The sequence below is a fragment of the Salvelinus alpinus genome, chromosome 25 (assembly GCF_045679555.1).
Source record: "Salvelinus alpinus chromosome 25, SLU_Salpinus.1, whole genome shotgun sequence".
In the NCBI taxonomy this organism is placed as follows: domain Eukaryota; kingdom Metazoa; phylum Chordata; class Actinopteri; order Salmoniformes; family Salmonidae; genus Salvelinus; species Salvelinus alpinus.
In genome coordinates this window covers 30126952-30148952 of record NC_092110.1, presented here as the reverse complement: position 1 = coordinate 30148952, position 22001 = coordinate 30126952, and the positions used below count along the sequence as shown (strand labels likewise).

At 43.1% G+C, this 22001-nt stretch overlaps 1 protein-coding gene across 3 annotated transcripts in view; it reads right to left on the bottom strand.

Annotated features, from left to right (window-relative positions):
• Positions 1 to 1312: 1312 nt before the first annotated feature.
• The window catches only part of LOC139553780 (phosphatidate phosphatase LPIN1-like), a 45410-nt gene continuing 24721 nt past the window's right edge, over positions 1313 to 22001 (bottom strand). For 2 of the 3 annotated variants that reach the window (XM_071366438.1, XM_071366440.1), the window contains exons 7-21: positions 21658 to 21772; positions 20530 to 20920; positions 17290 to 17383; positions 14816 to 15003; positions 14182 to 14275; positions 13838 to 13907; positions 11343 to 11435; positions 10923 to 10990; positions 9538 to 9676; positions 9162 to 9310; positions 8815 to 8901; positions 7974 to 8126; positions 7651 to 7765; positions 7324 to 7427; positions 1313 to 7143 (exon numbers count right to left, since the gene is read on the bottom strand). In XM_071366438.1, the coding sequence (XP_071222539.1) occupies positions 6846 to 7143; positions 7324 to 7427; positions 7651 to 7765; positions 7974 to 8126; positions 8815 to 8901; positions 9162 to 9310; positions 9538 to 9676; positions 10923 to 10990; positions 11343 to 11435; positions 13838 to 13907; positions 14182 to 14275; positions 14816 to 15003; positions 17290 to 17383; positions 20530 to 20920; positions 21658 to 21772 (2158 nt within the window). In that variant the 3' untranslated portion in view covers positions 1313 to 6845. The remainder of the gene's footprint in view (positions 7144 to 7323; positions 7428 to 7650; positions 7766 to 7973; positions 8127 to 8814; positions 8902 to 9161; positions 9311 to 9537; positions 9677 to 10922; positions 10991 to 11342; positions 11436 to 13837; positions 13908 to 14181; positions 14276 to 14815; positions 15004 to 17289; positions 17384 to 20529; positions 20921 to 21657; positions 21773 to 22001) is intronic. The other variant, XM_071366441.1, reaches the window with a different exon arrangement.

The window sequence follows — 22001 nt, the reverse complement described above, 5'->3', positions numbered from 1 at the left end:
CTGTGACATACCGCCCCAGACCATGACAGACCCTCCACCTACAAATCGATCCTGCTCCAGAGTACAGGCCTCGGTGTAACGCTCATTCCTTCGACGATAAACGCGAAATTCGACCATCACCCCTGATAAGACAAAGTGCGACTCGTCAGTGAAGAGCACTTTTTGCCAGTCCTGTCTGATCCAGCGACGGTGGATACCATGGTATACATGGGCAGTAATGGGGGTTAGTTCTGATACCATGGTATACATGGGCAGTAATGGGTGTTAGTTCTGATACCATGGTATACATGGACAGTAATGGGTGTTAGTTCTGATACCATGGTATACATGGGCAGTAATGGGGGTTAGTTCTGATACCATGGTATACATGGGCAGTAATGGGGGTTAGTTCTGATACCATGGTATAAATGGACAGTAATGGGTGTTAGTTCTGATACCATGGTATACATGGACAGTAATGGGTGTTAGTTCTGATACCATGGTATACATGGGCAGTAATGGGGGTTAGTTCTGATACCATGGTATACATGGGCAGTAATGGGGGTTAGTTCTGATACCATGGTATACATGGACAGTAATGGGTGTTAGTTCTGATACCATGGTATACATGGGCAGTAATGGGGGTTAGTTCTGATACCATGGTATAAATGGACAGTAATGGGGGTTAGTTCTGATACCATGGTATACATGGGCAGTAATGGGTGTTAGTTCTGATACCATGGTATACATGGACAGTAATGGGGGTTAGTTCTGATACCATGGTATACATGGGCAGTAATGGGGGTTAGTTCTGATACCATGGTATACATGGACAGTAATGGGGGTTAGTTCTGATACCATGGTGTACATGGACATTAATGAGGGTTAGTTCTGATACCATGGTATACATGGACAGTAATGGGGGTTAGTTCTGATACCATGGTATACATGGACAGTAATGGGTGTTAGTTCTGATACCATGGTATACATGGACAGTAATGGGGGTTAGTTCTGATACCATGGTATACATGGACAGTAATGGGGGTTAGTTCTGATACCATGGTATACATGGACAGTAATGGGTGTTAGTTCTGATACCATGGTATACATGGACAGTAATGGGGGTTAGTTCTGATACCATGGTATACATGGACATTAATGGGTGTTAGTTCTGATACCATGGTATACATGGACAGTAATGGTGGTTAGTTCTGCTCTGCAGAGTGGAGTCATGTGGTCAGGAAAAACTCTGAAACTAAGGAAATACTAATCTGGTTTCACATCATGACATGTTCACTTCAGGGAGGAGAGATGAGACACATGCACATCCATCAACAATCATCTTAGCATTTATTGAAATAATTATTTTCAATATACAGTTATTTTTAAACCAGATTGTTTACCTATACAACATGACACAGTGCTAGAGTAATGGACTGTACATCTCAGAAACATACTAAAGAGGACAGACAACCAAGACATAAGACAAAATCACTTTGTTCATATGGATCTTTCACAGAAAGAACAGTCAGTCTGCTTAACCAGAATACACAGTAGTAATTCAATATACTTGGAACAAATTGTGTGGTAAAACAGTAAGGAGACAAGAGCAACCAAAGACACACAGGACAAGACAAGTGAACACAACACAACAGTGATATCACATGCCTCCTTTCACTCATCCTTCCACCCATCCATGCTTCCATCCATCCGTTACGGTTCCTCCAAATACCAACACACCTCTTAGGTCGATGGCGAGTCCAACAGCTCACGTTAGTCTCTATGTCTCAATATTCTGAAATACCTCTATTTAAATGAATCCTAGAAACCTCACCCATGACCAGAGGAATGGCAATGGATGTTTTAACCAGCCCATGAAAGACATCTAGCCAATATATTCAAACGTATTGAAATCAATATGGTACATAGGGATAGTGAGAACCTTCTCTCCTTCACAGTGATGTGATCAGGTTTGTATTGGTCATCACTATGATCAAACGAAAAAGAGAGAAATACCACAGTGTTAGTATTCATTCAGGTAGTACAGGACGTCTTGCATTTTGGGTGTTGAACTCATCCATACTACATACAGGATAACATTGGAAATTGCACCATATACACATTAGATACACATTAGATGGCTGCCACTCCTAGAAACATACTGCCACCTGCTCTGATAACAACAGAGATAAGATGGACTGACTGATGCACTGACTGACGCTGCTTTCTGCTTTTAACCCTTTGAGGAGGTTTAGAATATTCAAGGATATTGGGAATTCTAATGGCTGAAATTACAAGGAACATCAGTGTTGTAATCTATATACGTTTTTTGTATCTTAGTAATAGATTCTAGAATTCAGTAGAATATTGCATTTTTACTGTTGTAGAACTCCTCAATGGCTTTGCTTCAGTGGACACTATAGTCAATGCAAAATGTTGTTAGCCATTTTAGATCAAACTACTGTAGTCCAGAAGCCAGCCAATGACTGACAAAATCAATGTTTCTGAATTAGATCACAAAAAAAATATTGCACTATATACAAAAGTGAGAGTAAACACCAATACTCTGTTCATATTCAATCACATAAACACAATATATAAAATTAAATTAAATCAAAGGCCAAATCCAAGCGTGTTCACAAGCTGCTTCATAAAAATGATAGATTAATGAAATAGTTCATAAATTAGTAGGTTTCTCTCATCACGCAGTTACAGAGTTTAGGATGATGGACAACCAAAGCAAATGACAGAATACGTTTTCTATTGTCTGCAACATAATATACCCCCCCCCAAAAAAGAGCTCAGTCACACACCTGACCGATGTGACAGGACTAGTAGGCTATCCAGTGACCATAATGGTAGCCAAGACAATCTCTCTGCACAGTGCACGCAGTGAGAATATGATATGTAATGTGTCATTGTTCATAGAAACAGAGTGAAACAACCTGAGTTTCTTTGCGTTGCTTATTATCAGAGTAATGCCAGTTTTAGATGTCTATTCTGAAGTGTTAAATTAGCATTAAAGGACTATTGATGACTATGGGTGAGAGACATCAATGAGAGAGGAAACCCCCCTCTGTGCCTTGTTAATAAACTGAAGTGAAGAGCTACACTGGTTACCTGGTTTAGTTCAGTTGATCAGTAACATATTTACCTTACATAGAACATGACAAGAAACTGAAGAATAAAACCCTAATATGGAATGCTACTACACTCTTAGAAAAAAGGTGCTATCTAGAACCAAAAAGGGTTCTTCGGCTGTCCCCATAGGAGAACCCTTTGAAGAACCCCTTTTGGTTCCAGATAGAACCATTTTTGGTTTCAGGTACAACCCTCTGTGGAAAGGGTTCTACATGGAACCCAAAAGGAAACATGATTTAAAACTTCTTATAAACTGGGTGGTTTGAGCCCTGAATGCCGATTGGCTGACAGCCGTGGTATATCAGACCTTATTCCACGGGTATGACAAAACATTTAATTTTTACTGCTCTAATTACATTGCTAACCAGTTTATAACAGCAATAAGGCACCTCGGGGGGTTGTGGTATATGGCCAATAAACCACGGGTAAGGGCTGTATCCGAGCTCTCCGCGTTGCGTAGTGCATAAGAACAGCCCTTAGCCGTGGTATATTGGCTATATACCACACCCCTTATTGCTTAATTATAATGACAAGTTATAATTCAGGTGAACTGAATTATCGTCATGTGCTATAATATTTTCATTGCTAGTTAATAATAATATTGTATTGCTGAGCATTTATTACATTAGCGCTTAAAATGTATGTGAACATTAGATCTGAAAATGTAGGAAAACATTAGATCTGAAAATGTAGGAGATTCAATCAAAAGTAATGTCATTAATCAGACAACGTTATCTGGGTGAAACTCAGCTGTTTCAATGATAGGCTCTACTTCACAATGATTTTTCCAGGTAGACTGTACTTCACAGTGATTTTTCCAAGTAGTCTGTACTTCACAGTGATTTTTCCAGGTAGACTGTACTTCACAGTGATTTTTACCAGTAGGCTGTACTTTTATCAGTTGTCTGGTTACCCAAAGTCCTTGCTCTGGCTAAACACTACGCCACGCCGTTAGTTTCTTCTCTGCAATGACTCTGGATCTGAGTACCTTCCTGACAACTTCTAGAACTCAATCACATTTTAATCATTCTGATTGGTCCCAGAAACTGATGGGTTGGGCCAGAGCAAGAACACACATGGGTAAAGCGGTGTTTTAAAAATGTGTTATTGGCTTTGATACTCTGATTAGTTAGAGATGATCCAATCGCTGATTACTTTGTTTTGTACAACACCCCTCATTTTGACGTCACCACAAATTATTTCAACGATGGCAGTCTCAGACTGAAGTATGTAGAGGACATAGAGCAGCGGAATAATTCAGTTTGAGTCGTCTGGCAACTGAATCAGTGCTTCTTTTGTCTAAAAGTAGTACCTACAGTGGCTTCCCGAAAGTAATCACCCCATGGCATTAATCCTATTTTGTTGCCATACAACCTGGAATTAAAATAGATTTTTGGGGGGTTTGTATCATTTCATTTACACAACATGCCTACCACTTTGAAAATGCAAAATATTTTTTATTGTGAAACAAACAAGAAATAAGACAAAACTGAAAACTTGAGCGTTCATAACTATTCACCCTAAGCAGTATGCTTAGGGTCATTGTCCTGCTGGAAGGTGAACCTCAGTCCCAGTCTCAAATCTCTGGAAGACTGAAACAGGTTTCCCTCAAGAATTTCCCTGTATTTAGCGCTATCCATCATTCCTTCAATTCTGACCAGGTTCCCAGTCCCTGTCGATGAAAAACATCCACACAGCATGATGCTGCCACTACCATGCTTCACTGTGGGGATGGTGTTCTCGGGGTGATGAGAGGTGTTGGGTTTGCCCCAGACATAGTGTTTTCCTTGATGGCCAAAGAGCAACATTTTTTGTCTCATCTGACCAGAGTACCTTCTTTCATATGTTTGGGGAGTCTCCCACATGCCTTTTGGCGAACAGCAAACATGTTTGCTTATTTATTTTTTTAAGCAATGGCTTTTTTTCTGGCCACTCTTCTGTAAAGCCCAGCTCTGTGGAGTGCATGGCTTAAAGTGGTTCTATGGACAGATCCTCCAATCTCTGCTATGGAGCTTTGCAGCTCCTTCAGGGTTATCTTTGGTCTCTTTGTTGCCCTCCTTGCCTGGCCCGTGAGTTTTGGTTGGCGGCCCTCTCTTGGCGGGTTTGTTGTGGTGCCATATCCTTACCATTCTTTAACAATGGATTTAATGGTGCTCAGTGGGATGTTCAAAATTTCGGATAATTTTTTATAACCCAACCCTAATCTGTACTTCTCCACAACTTCATCCCTGACCTGTTTGGAGGGCTCCTTGGTCTTCATGGTGCCGCTTGCTTGGTGGTGCCCCTTGATTAGTGGTGTTGCAGACTCTGGGGCATTTCAGAACAGGTGTATATATACTGAGATCATGTGACAGATCATGTGACACTTAGATTGCACACAGGTGGACTTTATTTAACTAATTATGTGACTTCTGAAGGTAATGGTTGCACCAGATCTTATTTAGGGGCTTCATAGCACACTTTTCCGAATTTTTTGAAACAAGTAATTTTTTTCATTTCACTTCACCAATTTGGACTATTTTGTGTATGTCCATTACATGAAATCCAAATAAAAATCTATTTAAATTACAGGTTGTAATGCAACAAAATAGGAAAAATGCCAAGGGGGTGAATACTTTTGCAAGGCACTGTATTTCACCTGATGAACAGTAGGCTCTGTATGACTAGGCTAGGTAATGTACCTATTTCACCTGATGAACAGTAGGCTCTGTATGACTAGGCTAGGTATTGTACTTATTTCACCTGATGAACAGTAGGCTCTGTATGACTAGGCTAGGTATTGTACTTATTTCACCTGATGAACAGTAGGCTCTGTATGACTAGGCTAGGTATTGTACTTATTTCACCTGATGAACAGTAGGCTCTGTATGACTAGGCTAGGTATTGTACTTATTTCACCTGATGAACAGTAGGCTCTGTATGACTAGGCTAGGTATTGTACTTATTTCACCTGATGAACAGTAGGCTCTGTATGACTAGGCTAGGTATTGTACCTATTTCACCTGATGAACAGTAGGCTCTGTATGACTAGGCTAGGTATTGTACCTATTTCACCTGATGAACAGTAGGCTCTGTATGACTAGGCTAGGTATTGTACTTATTTCACCTGATGAACAGTAGGCTCTGTATGACTAGGCTAGGTATTGTACTTATTTCACCCGATGAACAGTAGGCTCTGTATGACTAGGCTAGGTATTGTACTTATTTCACCTGATGAACAGTAGGCTCTGTATGACTAGGCTAGGTATTTTACCTATTTCACCTGATGAACAGTAGGCTCTGTATGACTAGGCTAGGTATTGTACTTATTTCACCTGATGAACAGTAGGCTCTGTATGACTAGGCTAGGTATTGTACTTATTTCACCTGATGAACAGTAGGCTCTGTATGACTAGGCTAGGTATTGTACTTATTTCACCTGATGAACAGTAGGCTCTGTATGACTAGGCTAGGTAATGCAGAGAAAACAACACTGAAGAGTAAAACATAAATATAAATGATGACTACATATAAATACCACTCAGTGCTAACATGCCTGTTGTTGTAGCAAGTACACTTTCACTAGTGCAAGGTCTGCCTCTGCATAGCTGTGTGGCATTAGAGCAGATTCATGCTTCTTGCATTTGCATGCCTGCATCATCATGAGTTTGAGCATGTCTCTCCCTTCCCGTCCGTGATTGCACACAGCTCACTCCTGGGGTGGTCTGATGTGGTGTGGGGTCTCCTCAGCTGTTGTCCAGGGGCTGGTCGGCGCTGTGGACTTGGGGCTGGTCGGGGCTGTGGACCTGTGGGTGGTCTGGGCTGTGGACCTGGTCAGGGCTGTGGACCTGGTCAGGGCTGTGGACCTGGTCAGGGATGTGGACCTGGTCAGGGCTGTGGACCTGGTCAGGGATGTGGACCTGGGGCAGCTGTTCTCTCCAGTAGGTGAACTGGCTGAAGGTGTCAGGGCAGGAGACGTCAGAGACGTGGCCTCTGATCAACAGGGGAAAGACGTGGTCCACCACCTCACACAGACCACCATACCTGGCAGGGACACAAACAGAAACATAATTCACTTTATTGTTCATAGACAGACACACAGACAGAGAGAGGAAGAGAGAGCTACTGAGGGCGAGAGAAACAGAGACAGACAAAGACAGATGAAGAAAGATACGAAGGAGAAAGATAGAGGGATGAAGAGAAAGAGAGAGATGTCTGACTTACGATGAGATGTTGGTCTTAGCGTGTTCCTGTATCAGCTCTCCCTTGGGGTTGACTGTGAAGATCCTGTTTAGGGGAACGCCCACCTCCTTATAGGAATACACATCCTAAACAACAACAACTTTAACAACAACCCGGCATACTATCCAAAAACACGCATACAACAACAGCTGCAACAGTAGCAAACAGAATATTTAGGTTGCAAATAGCCTTTTGGCTGAATCTGTCACATTTACAGATCGGTTAATTACTGTGCATGGTTCCAGTCAAAGGAATCTAAAAAGTAGCCTAAGGTAATGTGTGCAGTGATGGAGGGAGCAGGGCTCTCACCGTGGCTCTGTTGCCAAAGGCTGCGTAGAAAGGCTCAGTGTTGGGGTAGAACAGCTGCTTGATGTCGGTCAGACACTGGATCTTAAACCGCTCAGGCTTCTTCTCTATCACCTCCCTACAGGAAGGACAAGAAGGACGGGACAGGACGGATGGCATGGAATAATCGTTATACAATACAGGGAGAGCTAGTTCTATTATATCAGCGGCTGTACATCGTTACATATGATTGTTCACTTTTGTGTTTGACTCTTTGATTCTGCTGTGTTTATTTTTACGATGATGATGGTGATGAACGATGGTGTGTGAGTGTATGTGTTCCTCACCTGTGCAGAGCTGAGAACAGACTGCTGGGGCTGAGTAGGACAGGTCCAATAGGCAGCATGGTTCCTCTCTCGTTGACCCAGTGTAGATACCCTCTTGTCATATCAGCCATACCTATGGCCCTCGCTGAGCAGTACATAAACTTATAACCATTCCTGAAAGAGAGAGAGAGAGAGAGGGATAGAGAGAGAGAAACAAATCGTATTTTGATAAACTCCCATATCTACTGGGTGAAATACTACAGTGTGCCATCACAGCAGCAAGATTTGTGACCTGTTGTCACAAGAAAAGGGCAACCAGTGAAGAACAAACACCATTGTAAATACAACCCATATTTATGCTTATTTATTTTCCCTTTTGTACTTTAACTATTTGCACATCGTTACAACACTGTATATAGAAATAATATGACATTTGTAATGTCTTTATTCTTTTGGAACTTTTGTGTAATGTTTACTGTTATTGTTTATTGTTTACTTCACTTTTTTAAATGATCTACTTCACTTGCTTTGGCAATGTTAACGTAAGTTTCCCATGCCAATAAAGCCCCTTGAATTGAATTGAAAGATAGAAGGATAAGTAGAGCAAGAGAATGACATTTAATTATTCTACTGTCTCAGTGTTTCCTAAGAGCGATGGAGGGGACAGTAGTTTAACTAATGAGCGTCAGGGACAGGGCTGCCTTCATGAGGGTGCAACGTACTAAACCTTGTAGATTGAAACACCATGAATAAAGTTGATATGATTCATTGATCTTACGTTGAGCCCTATTCTAAATGTGACCTAGGTTTCATTACTGTAATGCTCATCTATAGTTATTGAATGACACTTGTGGGAACTCACTGGCTGACTCGGTGGTAGAGGCGGGCAATGCCCTGATGGGTCCAGTCTTTACCCAGCGTGGGAAGAATGTGGCCCAGGGTGTCCGACCTGAAAGAGAGGACACACGCACGTGCACACACACACACACACACACACACACACACACACACACACACACACACACACACACACACACACACACACACACACACACACACACACACACACACACACACACACACACACACACACACACACACACACACACACACACACACCTCATTAGACTACCATTAACAGAGATATAACATGATCACACATAATTGCCAATAAAACTCATGTACACACACACACACACACACACACACCTGGTGATGGTGCCGTCAATGTCTGAGATGATGATCTTGTCGTCCCAGCTCCAGAGGTAGATGGTGCCCTGGCAGCGGCAGGTGCCCTGGTACTGAGTGGTCACACTGAACACCACCTCATTAGGACCCACCTTCAACTGCAGACTGGCCTGAGGACACAAAGACTACATTACCCATACACCCTCTAACTTTAACCCTGCTACTGAGTGGTTCAACTGCAGACTGGCCTGAGGACATAAAGACTACATTACCCATATAGACTAACTCTAACCCTGCTACTGAGTGGTTCAACTGCAGACTGGACTGAAGACTACATTAGCCAGACACTCTGAACACAACGTCGCCAGATAAAGAGGTGAGAAGTATTGTTTCTCACCAGCTGCTCTGGGGTCAGTCTGAGGGTCTTCCTGTAGCACACACTACCGGGTGTGAGAAGGGGCTCGGCCTTGCAGGATTCCGAGCCCTGATTGGACAATTTGTGGTCCTCATCGCTGGAGGAAGACTCCTCCTTCATTCTGTCATGACAACAGTTCAGCTATAAATACTTTTTTTACTTTATAACCAGAATATAAACACTATATAAAACATGTAGTACACATGACTTTATAACCGGAATATAAACACTATATAAAACATGTAGTACACATGACTTCATAACCGGAATATAAACACTATATAAAACATGTAGTACACATGACTTCATAACCAGAATATAAACACTATATAAAACATGTAGTACACATGACTTTATAACCAGAATATAAACACTATATAAAACATGTAGTACACATGACTTCATAACCGGAATATAAACACTATATAAAACATGTAGTACACATGACTTCATAACCAGAATATAAACACTATATAAAACATGTAGTACACATGACTTCATAACCAGAATATAAACACTATATAAAACATGTAGTACACATGACTTCATAACCAGAATATAAACACTATATAAAACATGTAGTACACATGACTTCATAACCAGAATATAAACACTATATAAAACATGTAGTACACATGACTTCATAACCAGAATATAAACACTATATAAAACATGTAGTACACATGACTTCATAACCAGAATATAAACACTATATAAAACATGTAGTACACATGACTTCATAACCAGAATATAAACACTATATAAAACATGTAGTACACATGACTTCATAACCAGAATATAAACACTATATAAAACATGTAGTACACATGACTTCATAACCGGAATATAAACACTATATAAAACATGTAGTACACATGACTTCATAACCGGAATATAAACACTATATAAAACATGTAGTACACATGACTTCATAATCAGAATATAAACACTATATAAAACATGTAGTACACATGACTTCATAACCAGAATATAAACACTATATAAAACATGTAGTACACATGACTTCATAACCAGAATATAAACACTATATAAAACATGTAGTACACATGACTTCATAACCGGAATATAAACACTATATAAAACATGTAGTACACATGACTTCATAACCAGAATATAAACACTATATAAAACATGTAGAACACATTTTCAGGGGTGGTTTCCCGGACTAATTTTAAACCTAGTCCTGCACAAAAAAACAAACTCAAAGGAGAATTGGTTCATGAAACCGACCCTTTCTGTATAACGTATATGAGGATCTGTAAACTACAGTATATAAACGTGTATTCAAAATAATGAAATTCTATTGCACATTATAAGCTTTTCCGGTGTTAGAGAAGTGTAGTTACCCGTTGACTGAAGCCATGCTGAGAGAGGTCTCACCCTCGTCTCCAACTCCTGTCTCAGACACTGAGTCCTGGGGTAAAACAACCAGTCACACACTCATACAACAACCAGGACATTCTAACAAATATAACACGCCCGTCAACTAGGCCTCCAATACTGTAACTTCTGCAGACGTTTCCTAGTTATAGTTATGTTATAGAAGTTTGTTCAGGAGGTGTGTGTTACAGAGGTGTGTGTGTTACAGAGGTGTGTGTGTTACAGAGGTGTGTGTGTTACAGAGGTGTGTGTGTTACAGAGGTGTGTGTGTTACAGAGGTGTGTGTGTTACAGAGGTGTGTGTGTTACAGAGGTGTGTGTGTTACAGAGGTGTGTGTGTTACAGAGGTGTGTGTGTTACAGAGGTGTGTGTATTTGAGGTGTGTACCGATTTGGAGTCGCTGTTCCTGCTGCGCCATGAGAACCACCAGCGGCCTCCTTTCTTGGGCATCTTCTCCTTCATGATGTTCTCCACTGAGGCCTGGAACAAACGCACACAGTTCCTGACCAAAACCACAACTCATCAAAACCACTGGAATGCAAAAACACAGAGATACAAAAACCCAAATGCAAAAACGTGAAGCTAGTGTCATATGACTGGATGATGGCGATCTAAGGAAGCGAGGCAGCGACAAAGGGAGGGAGACACAGAGACAGAGAAAAATAGGAGAGAGAGAGAGAGTGAGAGAGAGAGGGGAAAAACACACAAAGAGACGTACAGACAGACAAATATGCTATACCCAACAGGCAGACAGACAGATATGCTATACCCAACAGGCAGACAGACAGACAGACAGACGTATATGCTATACACAACAGGCAGACGTACAGACAGACAGATATGCTATACCCAACAGGCAGACAGACAGATATGCTATACCCAACAGGCAGACAGACAGACAGACAGATATGCTATACCCAACAACAGACAGACAGACAAATATGCTATACCGAACAGGCAGACAGACAGATATGCTATACCCAACAGGCAGACAGACAGATATGCTATACCAAACAGACAGACAGACAGACAGACATATATGCTATACCCAGCAGGCAGACAGACAGATATGCTATACCCAACAGACAGACAGACAGATATGCTATACCCAACAGGCAGACAGACAGACAGATATGCTATACCCAACAGACAGACAGACAGATATGCTATACCGAACAGGCAGACGTACAGACAGACAGATATGCTATACCCAACAGACAGATATGCTATACCCAACAAGGACAGACAGATATGCTATACCCAACAGGCAGACAGACAGATATGCTATACCCAATGGACAGACAGACAGATATGCTATACCCAACAGACAGACAGACAGATATGCTATACCCAACAGGCAGACAGACAGATATGCTATACCCAACAGGCAGACAGAAAGACAGACAGATATGCTATACCCAACAGGCAGACAGACGGATATGCTATACCCAACAGATAGACAGACAGATATGCTATACCCAACAGGCAGACAGACAGATATGCTATACCCAACAGGCAGGCAGACAGACATACAGACAGATATGCTATACCCAAACAGGCAGACAGACAGACATAGTATACCGAACAGGCAAACGTACAGACAGACAGATGTGCTATACCCAACAGACAGATATGCTATACCCAACAGACAGATATGCTATACCCAACAGGCAGACAGACAGATATGCTATACCCAACAGGCAGACAGAAAGACAGACAGATATGCTATACCCAACAGACAGATATGCTATACCCAACAGGCAGACAGACAGATTTGCTATACCCAACAGGCAGACAGACAGATATGCTATACCCAACAGGCAGACAGACATATAGATATGCTATACCCAACAACAGACAGACAGTCAGTGGACCAATGGACAGACAGACATACTATACCCAACAGACAGATGGGATGGACTGACAGACAAACAGACTCAGACATGCTGTACACAACAGACAGATGTACAGACAGACAGATATGCTATACCCAGCAGGCAGACAGACAGATATGCTATACCCAACAGGCAGACAGGCAGATATGCTATACCGAACAGGCAGACGTACAGACAGACAGATATGCTATACCCAACAGGCAGAGAGACAGACATATAGATATGCTATACCCAACAACAGACAGACAGTGGACCGACAGACAGACAGACATACTATACCCAACAGACAGATGGGATGGACTGACAGACAGACAGACAGACTCAGACATGCTGTACACAACAGACAGACGTACAGACAGACAGATATGCTATACCGAACAGACAGACAGACAGACAGACAGACAGACAGACAGACAGACAGACAGACAGACAGACAGACAGACAGACAGACAGACAGACAGACAGACAGACAGACAGACAGACAGACAGACAGACAGAGGAAACTGAAGGGACCCACAGGGCTGGAGCTGAACAGACTGGGTAAACAGTACGAGAAGAGGCCAAAGGCAGTGGACACACAACTCAGACAGGAGTACTGAAGACACATAGGGGCCGGATGGGAGGTGAGATGGAGGGAGAACAAATGGAACAACAAAGGGGGAAAAGACTTGAGTGTGAGGACGATGTGGTTAAGGAGAATGCTTTTCAGTGTGCAGGAAGTTCAAACGAGACAGAGGATGTAGGAATTCATACAAAAACAAAACAAGGCCAGACACAGAACTGGGCCCCAGATTTAGCAGGTACATGGGTTACATTTGGACTGCTTTTTTTACATTGCCATACGATTAATGTGACATATGATAAACCTCAGGTAAAACCACTCAGGTACAGTGCACTATATTTGAGATCAGCATATATTCTCGTCTACCAGCCGTGTAGCCCAGATGCTATGCTAATGGAATGTTGCTAATGTTGTGGAGGTCTTACCATTGGCAGGGGCTTCTGATACACCTGCATAGCCAGCATCAGAGGGGCTGCAGTGGTCCAGTTATAGTACCTGGAGGAGAAAACACAGACATATGATCATTGTTGAATCTCCAGTTTCTACATTTCTTATCAGAAGTACTATATTTGACAGCACACGAAGGGTGTTCTGTACATTACATACTTTCCTGTCCGGGATGTGGTCAGGACAACATATAAAATCGGGATTTTGTCTATGGAATAGGTCAGATATATGAATGGAGGATAGTGTGTCCTGATTAATCAACAAAAATCACATCCCTGCCATCTTCACTGCTATGATGCAGAGTTGGAGGTATTTTACATACTTGGTTCCTATCTTGACCACCAGGTTGGGATCGTCAATGATGGAGGGGTTCTCAGTGAACTGCTGGTAAGAGATGGCTCTCTCCTCAAACTGTTCTGTAGAGACACACAGACAGGAGAGGGTTAATATAACTGTTCTGTAGAGACACACAGACAGGAGAGGGTTAATATAACTGTTCTGTAGACACAGACAGGAGAGTGTTAATATAACTGTTCTGTAGAGACACAGACAGGAGAGAGTTAATATAACTGTTCTGTAGAGACACAGACAGGAGGGTTAATATAACTGTTCTGTAGAGACACAGACAGGAGAGGGTTAATATAAGTGTTCTATAGAGACACAGACAGGAGAGGGTTAATATAACTGTTCTGTAGAGACACAGACAGGAGAGGGTTAATATAACTGTTCTGTAGAGACACAGACAGGAGGGTTAATATAACTGTTCTGTAGAGACACAGACAGGAGGGTTAATATAACTGTTCTGTAGAGACACAGACAGGAGGGTTAATATAACTGTTCTGTAGAGACACAGACAGGAGAGGGTTTCCCTTCCATCTGATCTCACACCAATTAGTAGATCTGAGCAGCAAATAGATGTAGCTACAATTTGAACAGTATTGAGATGCAGCCCCTACCTCTTGTGATCTCTCTGTTGTCAGTGAGACCTCCACAAAGGGAGATGGCGATGTTGGGCATGTCTCCCAGCTGGTCAGAGTAGCTGTCCACGCCGCTGTCCATCCCACTGCTGCCCACCGACTGAGGGGATTGGTTGGCACTCCGCACTCCCGTTTCCAAGCCTCCTCTCACCGAACCACCCCCGTCACTAAGGAACAGGGTCATAGGGTCAGGAGTGTAGGACAACTCTGTGCGTAGGACAGGATAGGTGAGTGTGTGTATGTGTGTGCGTAACAGGTGTGTGTTTGTTACTGATGTGTGTGTGTGGGTGTGTTGAGTGTGTGTGTCACGGCTCTCGTCGTAATGAGGATCGGACCAAAGCGCAGTGTGGTAAGTGTTCATGATCTTTTATTAACCAAAACACTTGAACAAAATAACAACGTGAAGAAACCGAAACAGTTCTGTAAGGTGCATAAACTAAACAGAAAACAACTACCCACAAAACACAGGTGGGAAAAAGGCTGCCTAAGTATGATTCCCAATCAGAGACAACGATAGACAGCTGTCCCTGATTGAGAACCATACCCGGCCAAAACATAGAAACAGAAAACATAGAAATAACGAAACTAGAATGCCCATGCCCACCCTAGTCACATCCTGGCCTACCCAAAATAGAGAATAAAAGCCTCTCTATGGCCAGGGCGTGACAGCGTGTATATGTGTATCATTGGAGGCTGGTGGGAGGAGCTATAGGAAAACCGGCTCAATCGAAAGGCTGGAATGGAATCAATAGAGTAAAAGGATGTTCATATGTTTGATGTGCTTGATACCATTTATTTAATTCCAGCCATTACAATGAGCCCACCCTCCTATAGCTCCTCCCACCAGCCTCCTCTGATGTGTGTGTGTAATAGGTGTGTAAAGCGCATTCGGAAAGTACTTAGACCCCCTGACTTTTTCCACATTTTGTTATGTTACAGCCTTATTCTAATACCCCATAATGACGAAGCAAAAACAGAAATGTTTGCTAATTTATTTAAAAAATGAAATAAATGAAATATCACATTTACATAAGTATTCAGACCCTTTACTCAGTACTTTGTTGAAGCACCTTTGAAAGAAATTACAGCCTCGAGTCTTCTTGGGTATGACGCTACAAGCTTGGCTCACCTGTATTTGGGGAGTTTCTCCCATTCTTCTCTGCAGATCCTCTCAAGCTCTGTCAGGTTGGATGGGGAGCGTCGCTGCACAGCTATTTTCAGGTCTCTCCAGAGATGTTCGATCGGGTTCCAGTCCGGGCTCTGGCTGGGCCACTCAAGGACATTCAGAGACTTGTCCCGAAGCCACTCCTGTGTTGTCTTGGCTGTGTGCTCAGGGTTGTTGTCCTGTTGGAAGGTGAACCTTCGCCCCAGTCTGAGGTCCTGAGCGCTCTGGAGCAGGTTTTCATCAAGGATCTCTCTGTACTTTGCTCCATTCATCTTTCCCTCGATCCTGACTAGTCTCCCAGTCCCTGCCGCTCAAAAACATCCCCACAACATGATGCTGCCACCACCATGCTTCACAGTAGGGATCGTGCCAGGTTTCCTCTAGATGTGACACTTGGCATTCAGGTCAAAAGTTCAATCTTGGTTTCATCAGACAAGAGCATCTTGTTTCTCATGGTCTGAGAGTCCTTTAGGTGCCTTTTGGCAAACTCCAAGTGGACTGTCATGTGCCTTTTACTGAGGAGTGGCTTCCATCTGGCCACTCTACCATAAAGGCCTGATTGATGGAGTGTTGCAGAGATGGTTGTCCTTCTTGAAGGTTCTCCCATCTCCACAGAAGAAGTCTGGAACTCTGTCAGAGAGACCATCGGGTTCTTGGTCACCTCCCTGACCAAGGCCCTTCTCCCCCGATTGCTCAGTTTGGCCGGGAGGCCACCTCTAGGAAGAGTCTGGTGGTTCCAAACTTCTTCCATTTAAGAATGATGGAGGACAGAAATTTTTTGGTACCCTTCCCCAGATCTGTGCCTTGACACAATCATGTCTTGGAGCTCTACAATTTCTTCAACATCATGGCTTGGTTTTCGCTCTGACATGCACTGTCAACTGTGGGACCTTAATATAGACAGGTGGGTGCCTTTCCAAATCATGTCCAATCAATGGAATTTACCACAGGTAGACTCCAATCAAGTTGTAGAAACATCTCAAGGATGATCAATGAAAGCAGAATGCACCTGAACTCAATTTCATGTCTCATAGCAAAGGGTCTGAATATTTCTGTTTTGAATTTTTTATAAATGTTCAAAAATGTCTGAAAACCCATTTTGACTTTGTCATTATGGAAAATTGTCTGTAGATTGATGAGGGATTTAAAAAATATATATTTTAGAATAAGGCTGTAACGTAATAAAATGTGGAAAAAGGGAAGGGGTCTGAATACTTTCCGAATGCACTGTATGTGTGTGTGACAGGTGTGCCTGTAAGTGTGTGTGTGTAAGTTACAGTTGTGTTACCTTTTGGGGAAGTAGAGAGCGGCCACATCTGGCTCCAGCTCAGTGATGTCATCCAGGTAGATTCCATCAGAGCCCAGGTGGTGGCTCCTCTTGTCTGCAGGTACAGCGTCACACGTTACCATGGATACAATGATTGACAAGGCATTACTTTCATTCATTAAGTTGATATGAAACTAATGGCTGAGGCATTCATATCTACAGACGTGAAACTAATGGCTGAGACATTCATATCTACAGACGTGAAACTAATGGCTGAGACATTCATATCTACAGACGTGAAACTAATGGCTGAGACATTCATATCTACAGACGTGAAACTAATGGCTGAGGCATTCATATCTACAGACATGAAACTAATGGCTGAGACATTCATATCTACAGACGTGAAACTAATGGCTGAGACATTCATATCTACAGACGTGAAACTAATGGCTGAGACATTCATATCTACAGACGTGAAACTAATGGCTGAGACATTCATATCTACAGACGTGAAACTAATGGCTGAGACATTCATATCTACAGACGTGAAACTAATGGCTGAGACATTCATATCTACAGACGTGAAACTAATGGCTGAGACATTCATATCTACAGACGTGAAACTAATGGCTGAGACATTCATATCTACAGACGTGAAACTAATGGCTGAGACATTCATATCTACAGACGTGAAACTAATGGCTGAGACATTCATATCTACAGACGTGAAACTAATGGCTGAGACATTCATATCTACAGACGTGAAACTAATGGCTGAGACATTCATATCTACAGACGTGAAACTAATGGCTGAGACATTCATATCTACAGACGTGAAACTAATGGCTGAGACATTCATATCTACAGACGTGAAACTAATGGCTGAGACATTCATATCTACAGACGTGAAACTAATGGCTGAGACATTCATATCTACAGACGTGAAACTAATGGCTGAGACATTCATATCTACAGACGTGAAACTAATGGCTGAGACATTCATATCTACAGACGTGAAACTAATGGCTGAGACATTCATATCTACAGACGTGAAACTAATGGCTGAGACATTCATATCTACAGACGTGAAACTAATGGCTGAGACATTCATATCTACAGACGTGAAACTAATGGCTGAGACATTCATATCTACAGACGTGAAACTAATGGCTGAGACATTCATATCTACAGACGTGAAACTAATGGCTGAGACATTCATATCTACAGACGTGAAACTAATGGCTGAGGCATTCATATCTACAGACGTGAAACTAATGGCTGAGGCATTCATATCTACAGACGTGAAACTAATGGCTGAGGCATTCATATCTACAGACGTGAAACTAATGGCTGAGGCATTCATATCTACAGACGTGAAACTAATGGCTGAGACATTCATATCTACAGACGTGAAACTAATGGCTGAGACATTCATATCTACAGACGTGAAACTAATGGCTGAGACATTCATATCTACAGACGTGAAACTAATGGCTGAGACATTCATATCTACAGACGTGAAACTAATGGCTGAGACATTCATATCTACAGACGTGAAACTAATGGCTGAGACATTCATATCTACAGACGTGAAACTAATGGCTGAGACATTCATATCTACAGACGTGAAACTAATGGCTGAGACATTCATATCTACAGACGTGAAACTAATGGCTGAGACATTCATATCTACAGACGTGAAACTAATGGCTGAGACATTCATATCTACAGACGTGAAACTAATGGCTGAGACATTCATATCTACAGACGTGAAACTAATGGCTGAGACATTCATATCTACAGACGTGAAACTAATGGCTGAGACATTCATATCTACAGACGTGAAACTAATGGCTGAGACATTCATATCTACAGACGTGAAACTAATGGCTGAGACATTCATATCTACAGACGTGAAACTAATGGCTGAGACATTCATATCTACAGACGTGAAACTAATGGCTGAGACATTCATATCTACAGACGTGAAACTAATGGCTGAGACATTCATATCTACAGACGTGAAACTAATGGCTGAGACATTCATATCTACAGACGTGAAACTAATGGCTGAGACATTCATATCTACAGACGTGAAACTAATGGCTGAGACATTCATATCTACAGACGTGAAACTAATGGCTGAGACATTCATATCTACAGACGTGAAACTAATGGCTGAGACATTCATATCTACAGACGTGAAACTAATGGCTGAGACATTCATATCTACAGACGTGAAACTAATGGCTGAGACATTCATATCTACAGACGTGAAACTAATGGCTGAGGCATTCATATCTACAGACGTGAGTGACAGTTTGAATAAAAATTCTGTCATCTAAACTGACATATATATTCTGTCTGTCCTCTCCTTCCAGATAATGGTTCAGCTACTCAACCATGCCTGTCCATGAACACTGATTACAATAACATATAACATATGCCGTTTAGCAGACGCTTTTATCCAAAGCGACTTACAGTCAGTCAGTCATGTGTGCATACATTTTACGCATGGGTGGCCCGGGGAATCAAACCCACAACCCTGGCGTTGCAAATGCCATGCTCTACCAACTGAGCTCAATGCTCTACCAACTGAGCTCCATGCTCTACCAACTGAGCTCCATGCTCTACCAACTGAGCTCAATGCTCTACCACCTGAGCTCCACGCTCTACCAACTGAGCTCCACGCTCTACCAACTGAGCTCCATGCTCTACCAACTGAGCTCCATGCTCTACCAACTGAGCTCCACGCTCTACCAACTGAGCTCCACTCTCTACCAACTGAGCTCCACTCTCTACCAACTGAGCGCCATGCTCTACCACCTGTGCTCCATGCTCTACCTCCTGGCTCCACGCTCTACCAACTGAGCTCCACCCTCTACCACCTGAGCTCCATGCTCTACCACCTGAGCTCCATGCTCTACCACCTGAGCTCCACACTCTACCATCTAAGCTCCACGCTCTACCAACTGAGCTCCACGCTCTACCAACTGAGCTCCACGCTCTACCACCTGGCTCCACGCTCTACCATCTAAGCTCCACGCTCTACCAACTGAGCTCCATGCTCTACCACCTGAGCTCCACGCTCTACTAACTGAGCTCCACGCTCTACCACCTGGCTCCACGCTCTACTATCTAAGCTCCACGCTCTACCAACTGAGCTCCATGCTCCACCAACTGAGTCATACAGGACACCCTAACCCTGAATGTGAAATAAACCAGATCATTACAGAAGCAGACTTGTAAGCTGCGTACCTTTCCTCTTAGATGGGGAGTCTGTGTGTCTGACCGTGTTGTCCCTATGGCCCCCCTCATCCAGTTCTGACAGCATCCTGGAGGCCACCAGTCCCTCCACCTCTCTACAGGCTGCCCATACTGCCTCCATGTCTCCTCCAGGCCAAGACCCGGCCCCATACCCGACTCCAGACCCGGCCCCAGACCTGGCCCCAGCCATGTTGTCCTCGGGCTGGGGAACGTACAGGGTGAGGGATGGGGGGCCGCTGTCTTTTTGGCTCTGGGACTGGATCTGATCAGAGGGGCCACCGTCTCCAGTGATGGTTCTGAAGTGTGTGCTGTCACACACAGGGATGGTGACAGGGGACATCATCAAAGAATCTTGCATCTGGAACGGAGGGAAGAAGGAGGGCTAGAGGAGGAGAGAGAGAGGGAAAGAGAGAGAGGAGAAAGAAGAGAGAGAGCAGGACAGAGCAAGGGAGGGCAGGTAGGGTGTAGATAGGAGAAGACAGAGAGAGAGAGCAGGACAGAGCAAGGGAGGGGAGGTAGGGTGTAGATAGGAGAAGACAGAGAGAGAGAGCAGGACAGATCAAGGGAGGGGAGGTAGGGTGTAGATAGGAGAAGACAGAGAGAGAGAGCAGGACAGAGCAAGGGAGGGGAGGTAGGGTGTAGATAGGAGAAGACAGAGAGAGAGAGCAGGACAGAGCAAGGGAGGGGAGGTAGGGTGTAGATAGGAGAAGACAGAGAGAGAGAGCAGGACAGAGCAAGGGAGGGGAGGTAGGGTGTAGATAGGAGAAGACAGAGAGAGAGAGCAGGACAGAGCAAGGGAGGGGAGGTAGGGTGTAGATAGGAGAAGACAGAGAGAGAGAGAGAGGAGAGATGTGTGGTTAGCGTGTCCTCAGCTGCTCTTATGGAAGATGATTAAAGAGATTAAAGTCTGCAAACATCAGTCCTGATTTCTGGATCAATGTGTGGACATAATGCCTCCCATTTTGTGTCCTTTCTTTCCTGTTCTGTCTCTCTGAATCTGTCTCCCCTCCCTATATCCCTCTCTCCCTATATCCCTCCTTCCCTCCCTATATCGCTCCCTCCCTCCCACCCTTCAACCCCTCACTCCGTCCCTTCCCACCTCCCTCCCTCTCTCTGTACCTTGGCAGCTTGTGGCAGCTCTCCCCAGGCCCACATCATCTCAGGGTTGTCTTTGTTCTGATTGGTCAGCTCTGAGTCACTCTTTGGAGTGGAGGGGCTGGAGCCGCCTGGGCTGCTTGGTAACAAGTCACATAGAGAGATGTGATTGGTTGAGCCAGTACTACACTGAATCATGGACATCAACAATACAGTACAAAGTCTCTGCTGGTTCGCATGGTTTTAGACTATAATGTAGTTGGTCTATAAAGAAAGGATAAGTTTTAAGCCTTAATGAAGCTATACTAATAAGTGAGATTGGATGGTAAGATAAATAAAATAAAATTTGATTCGATTTTTATCACATG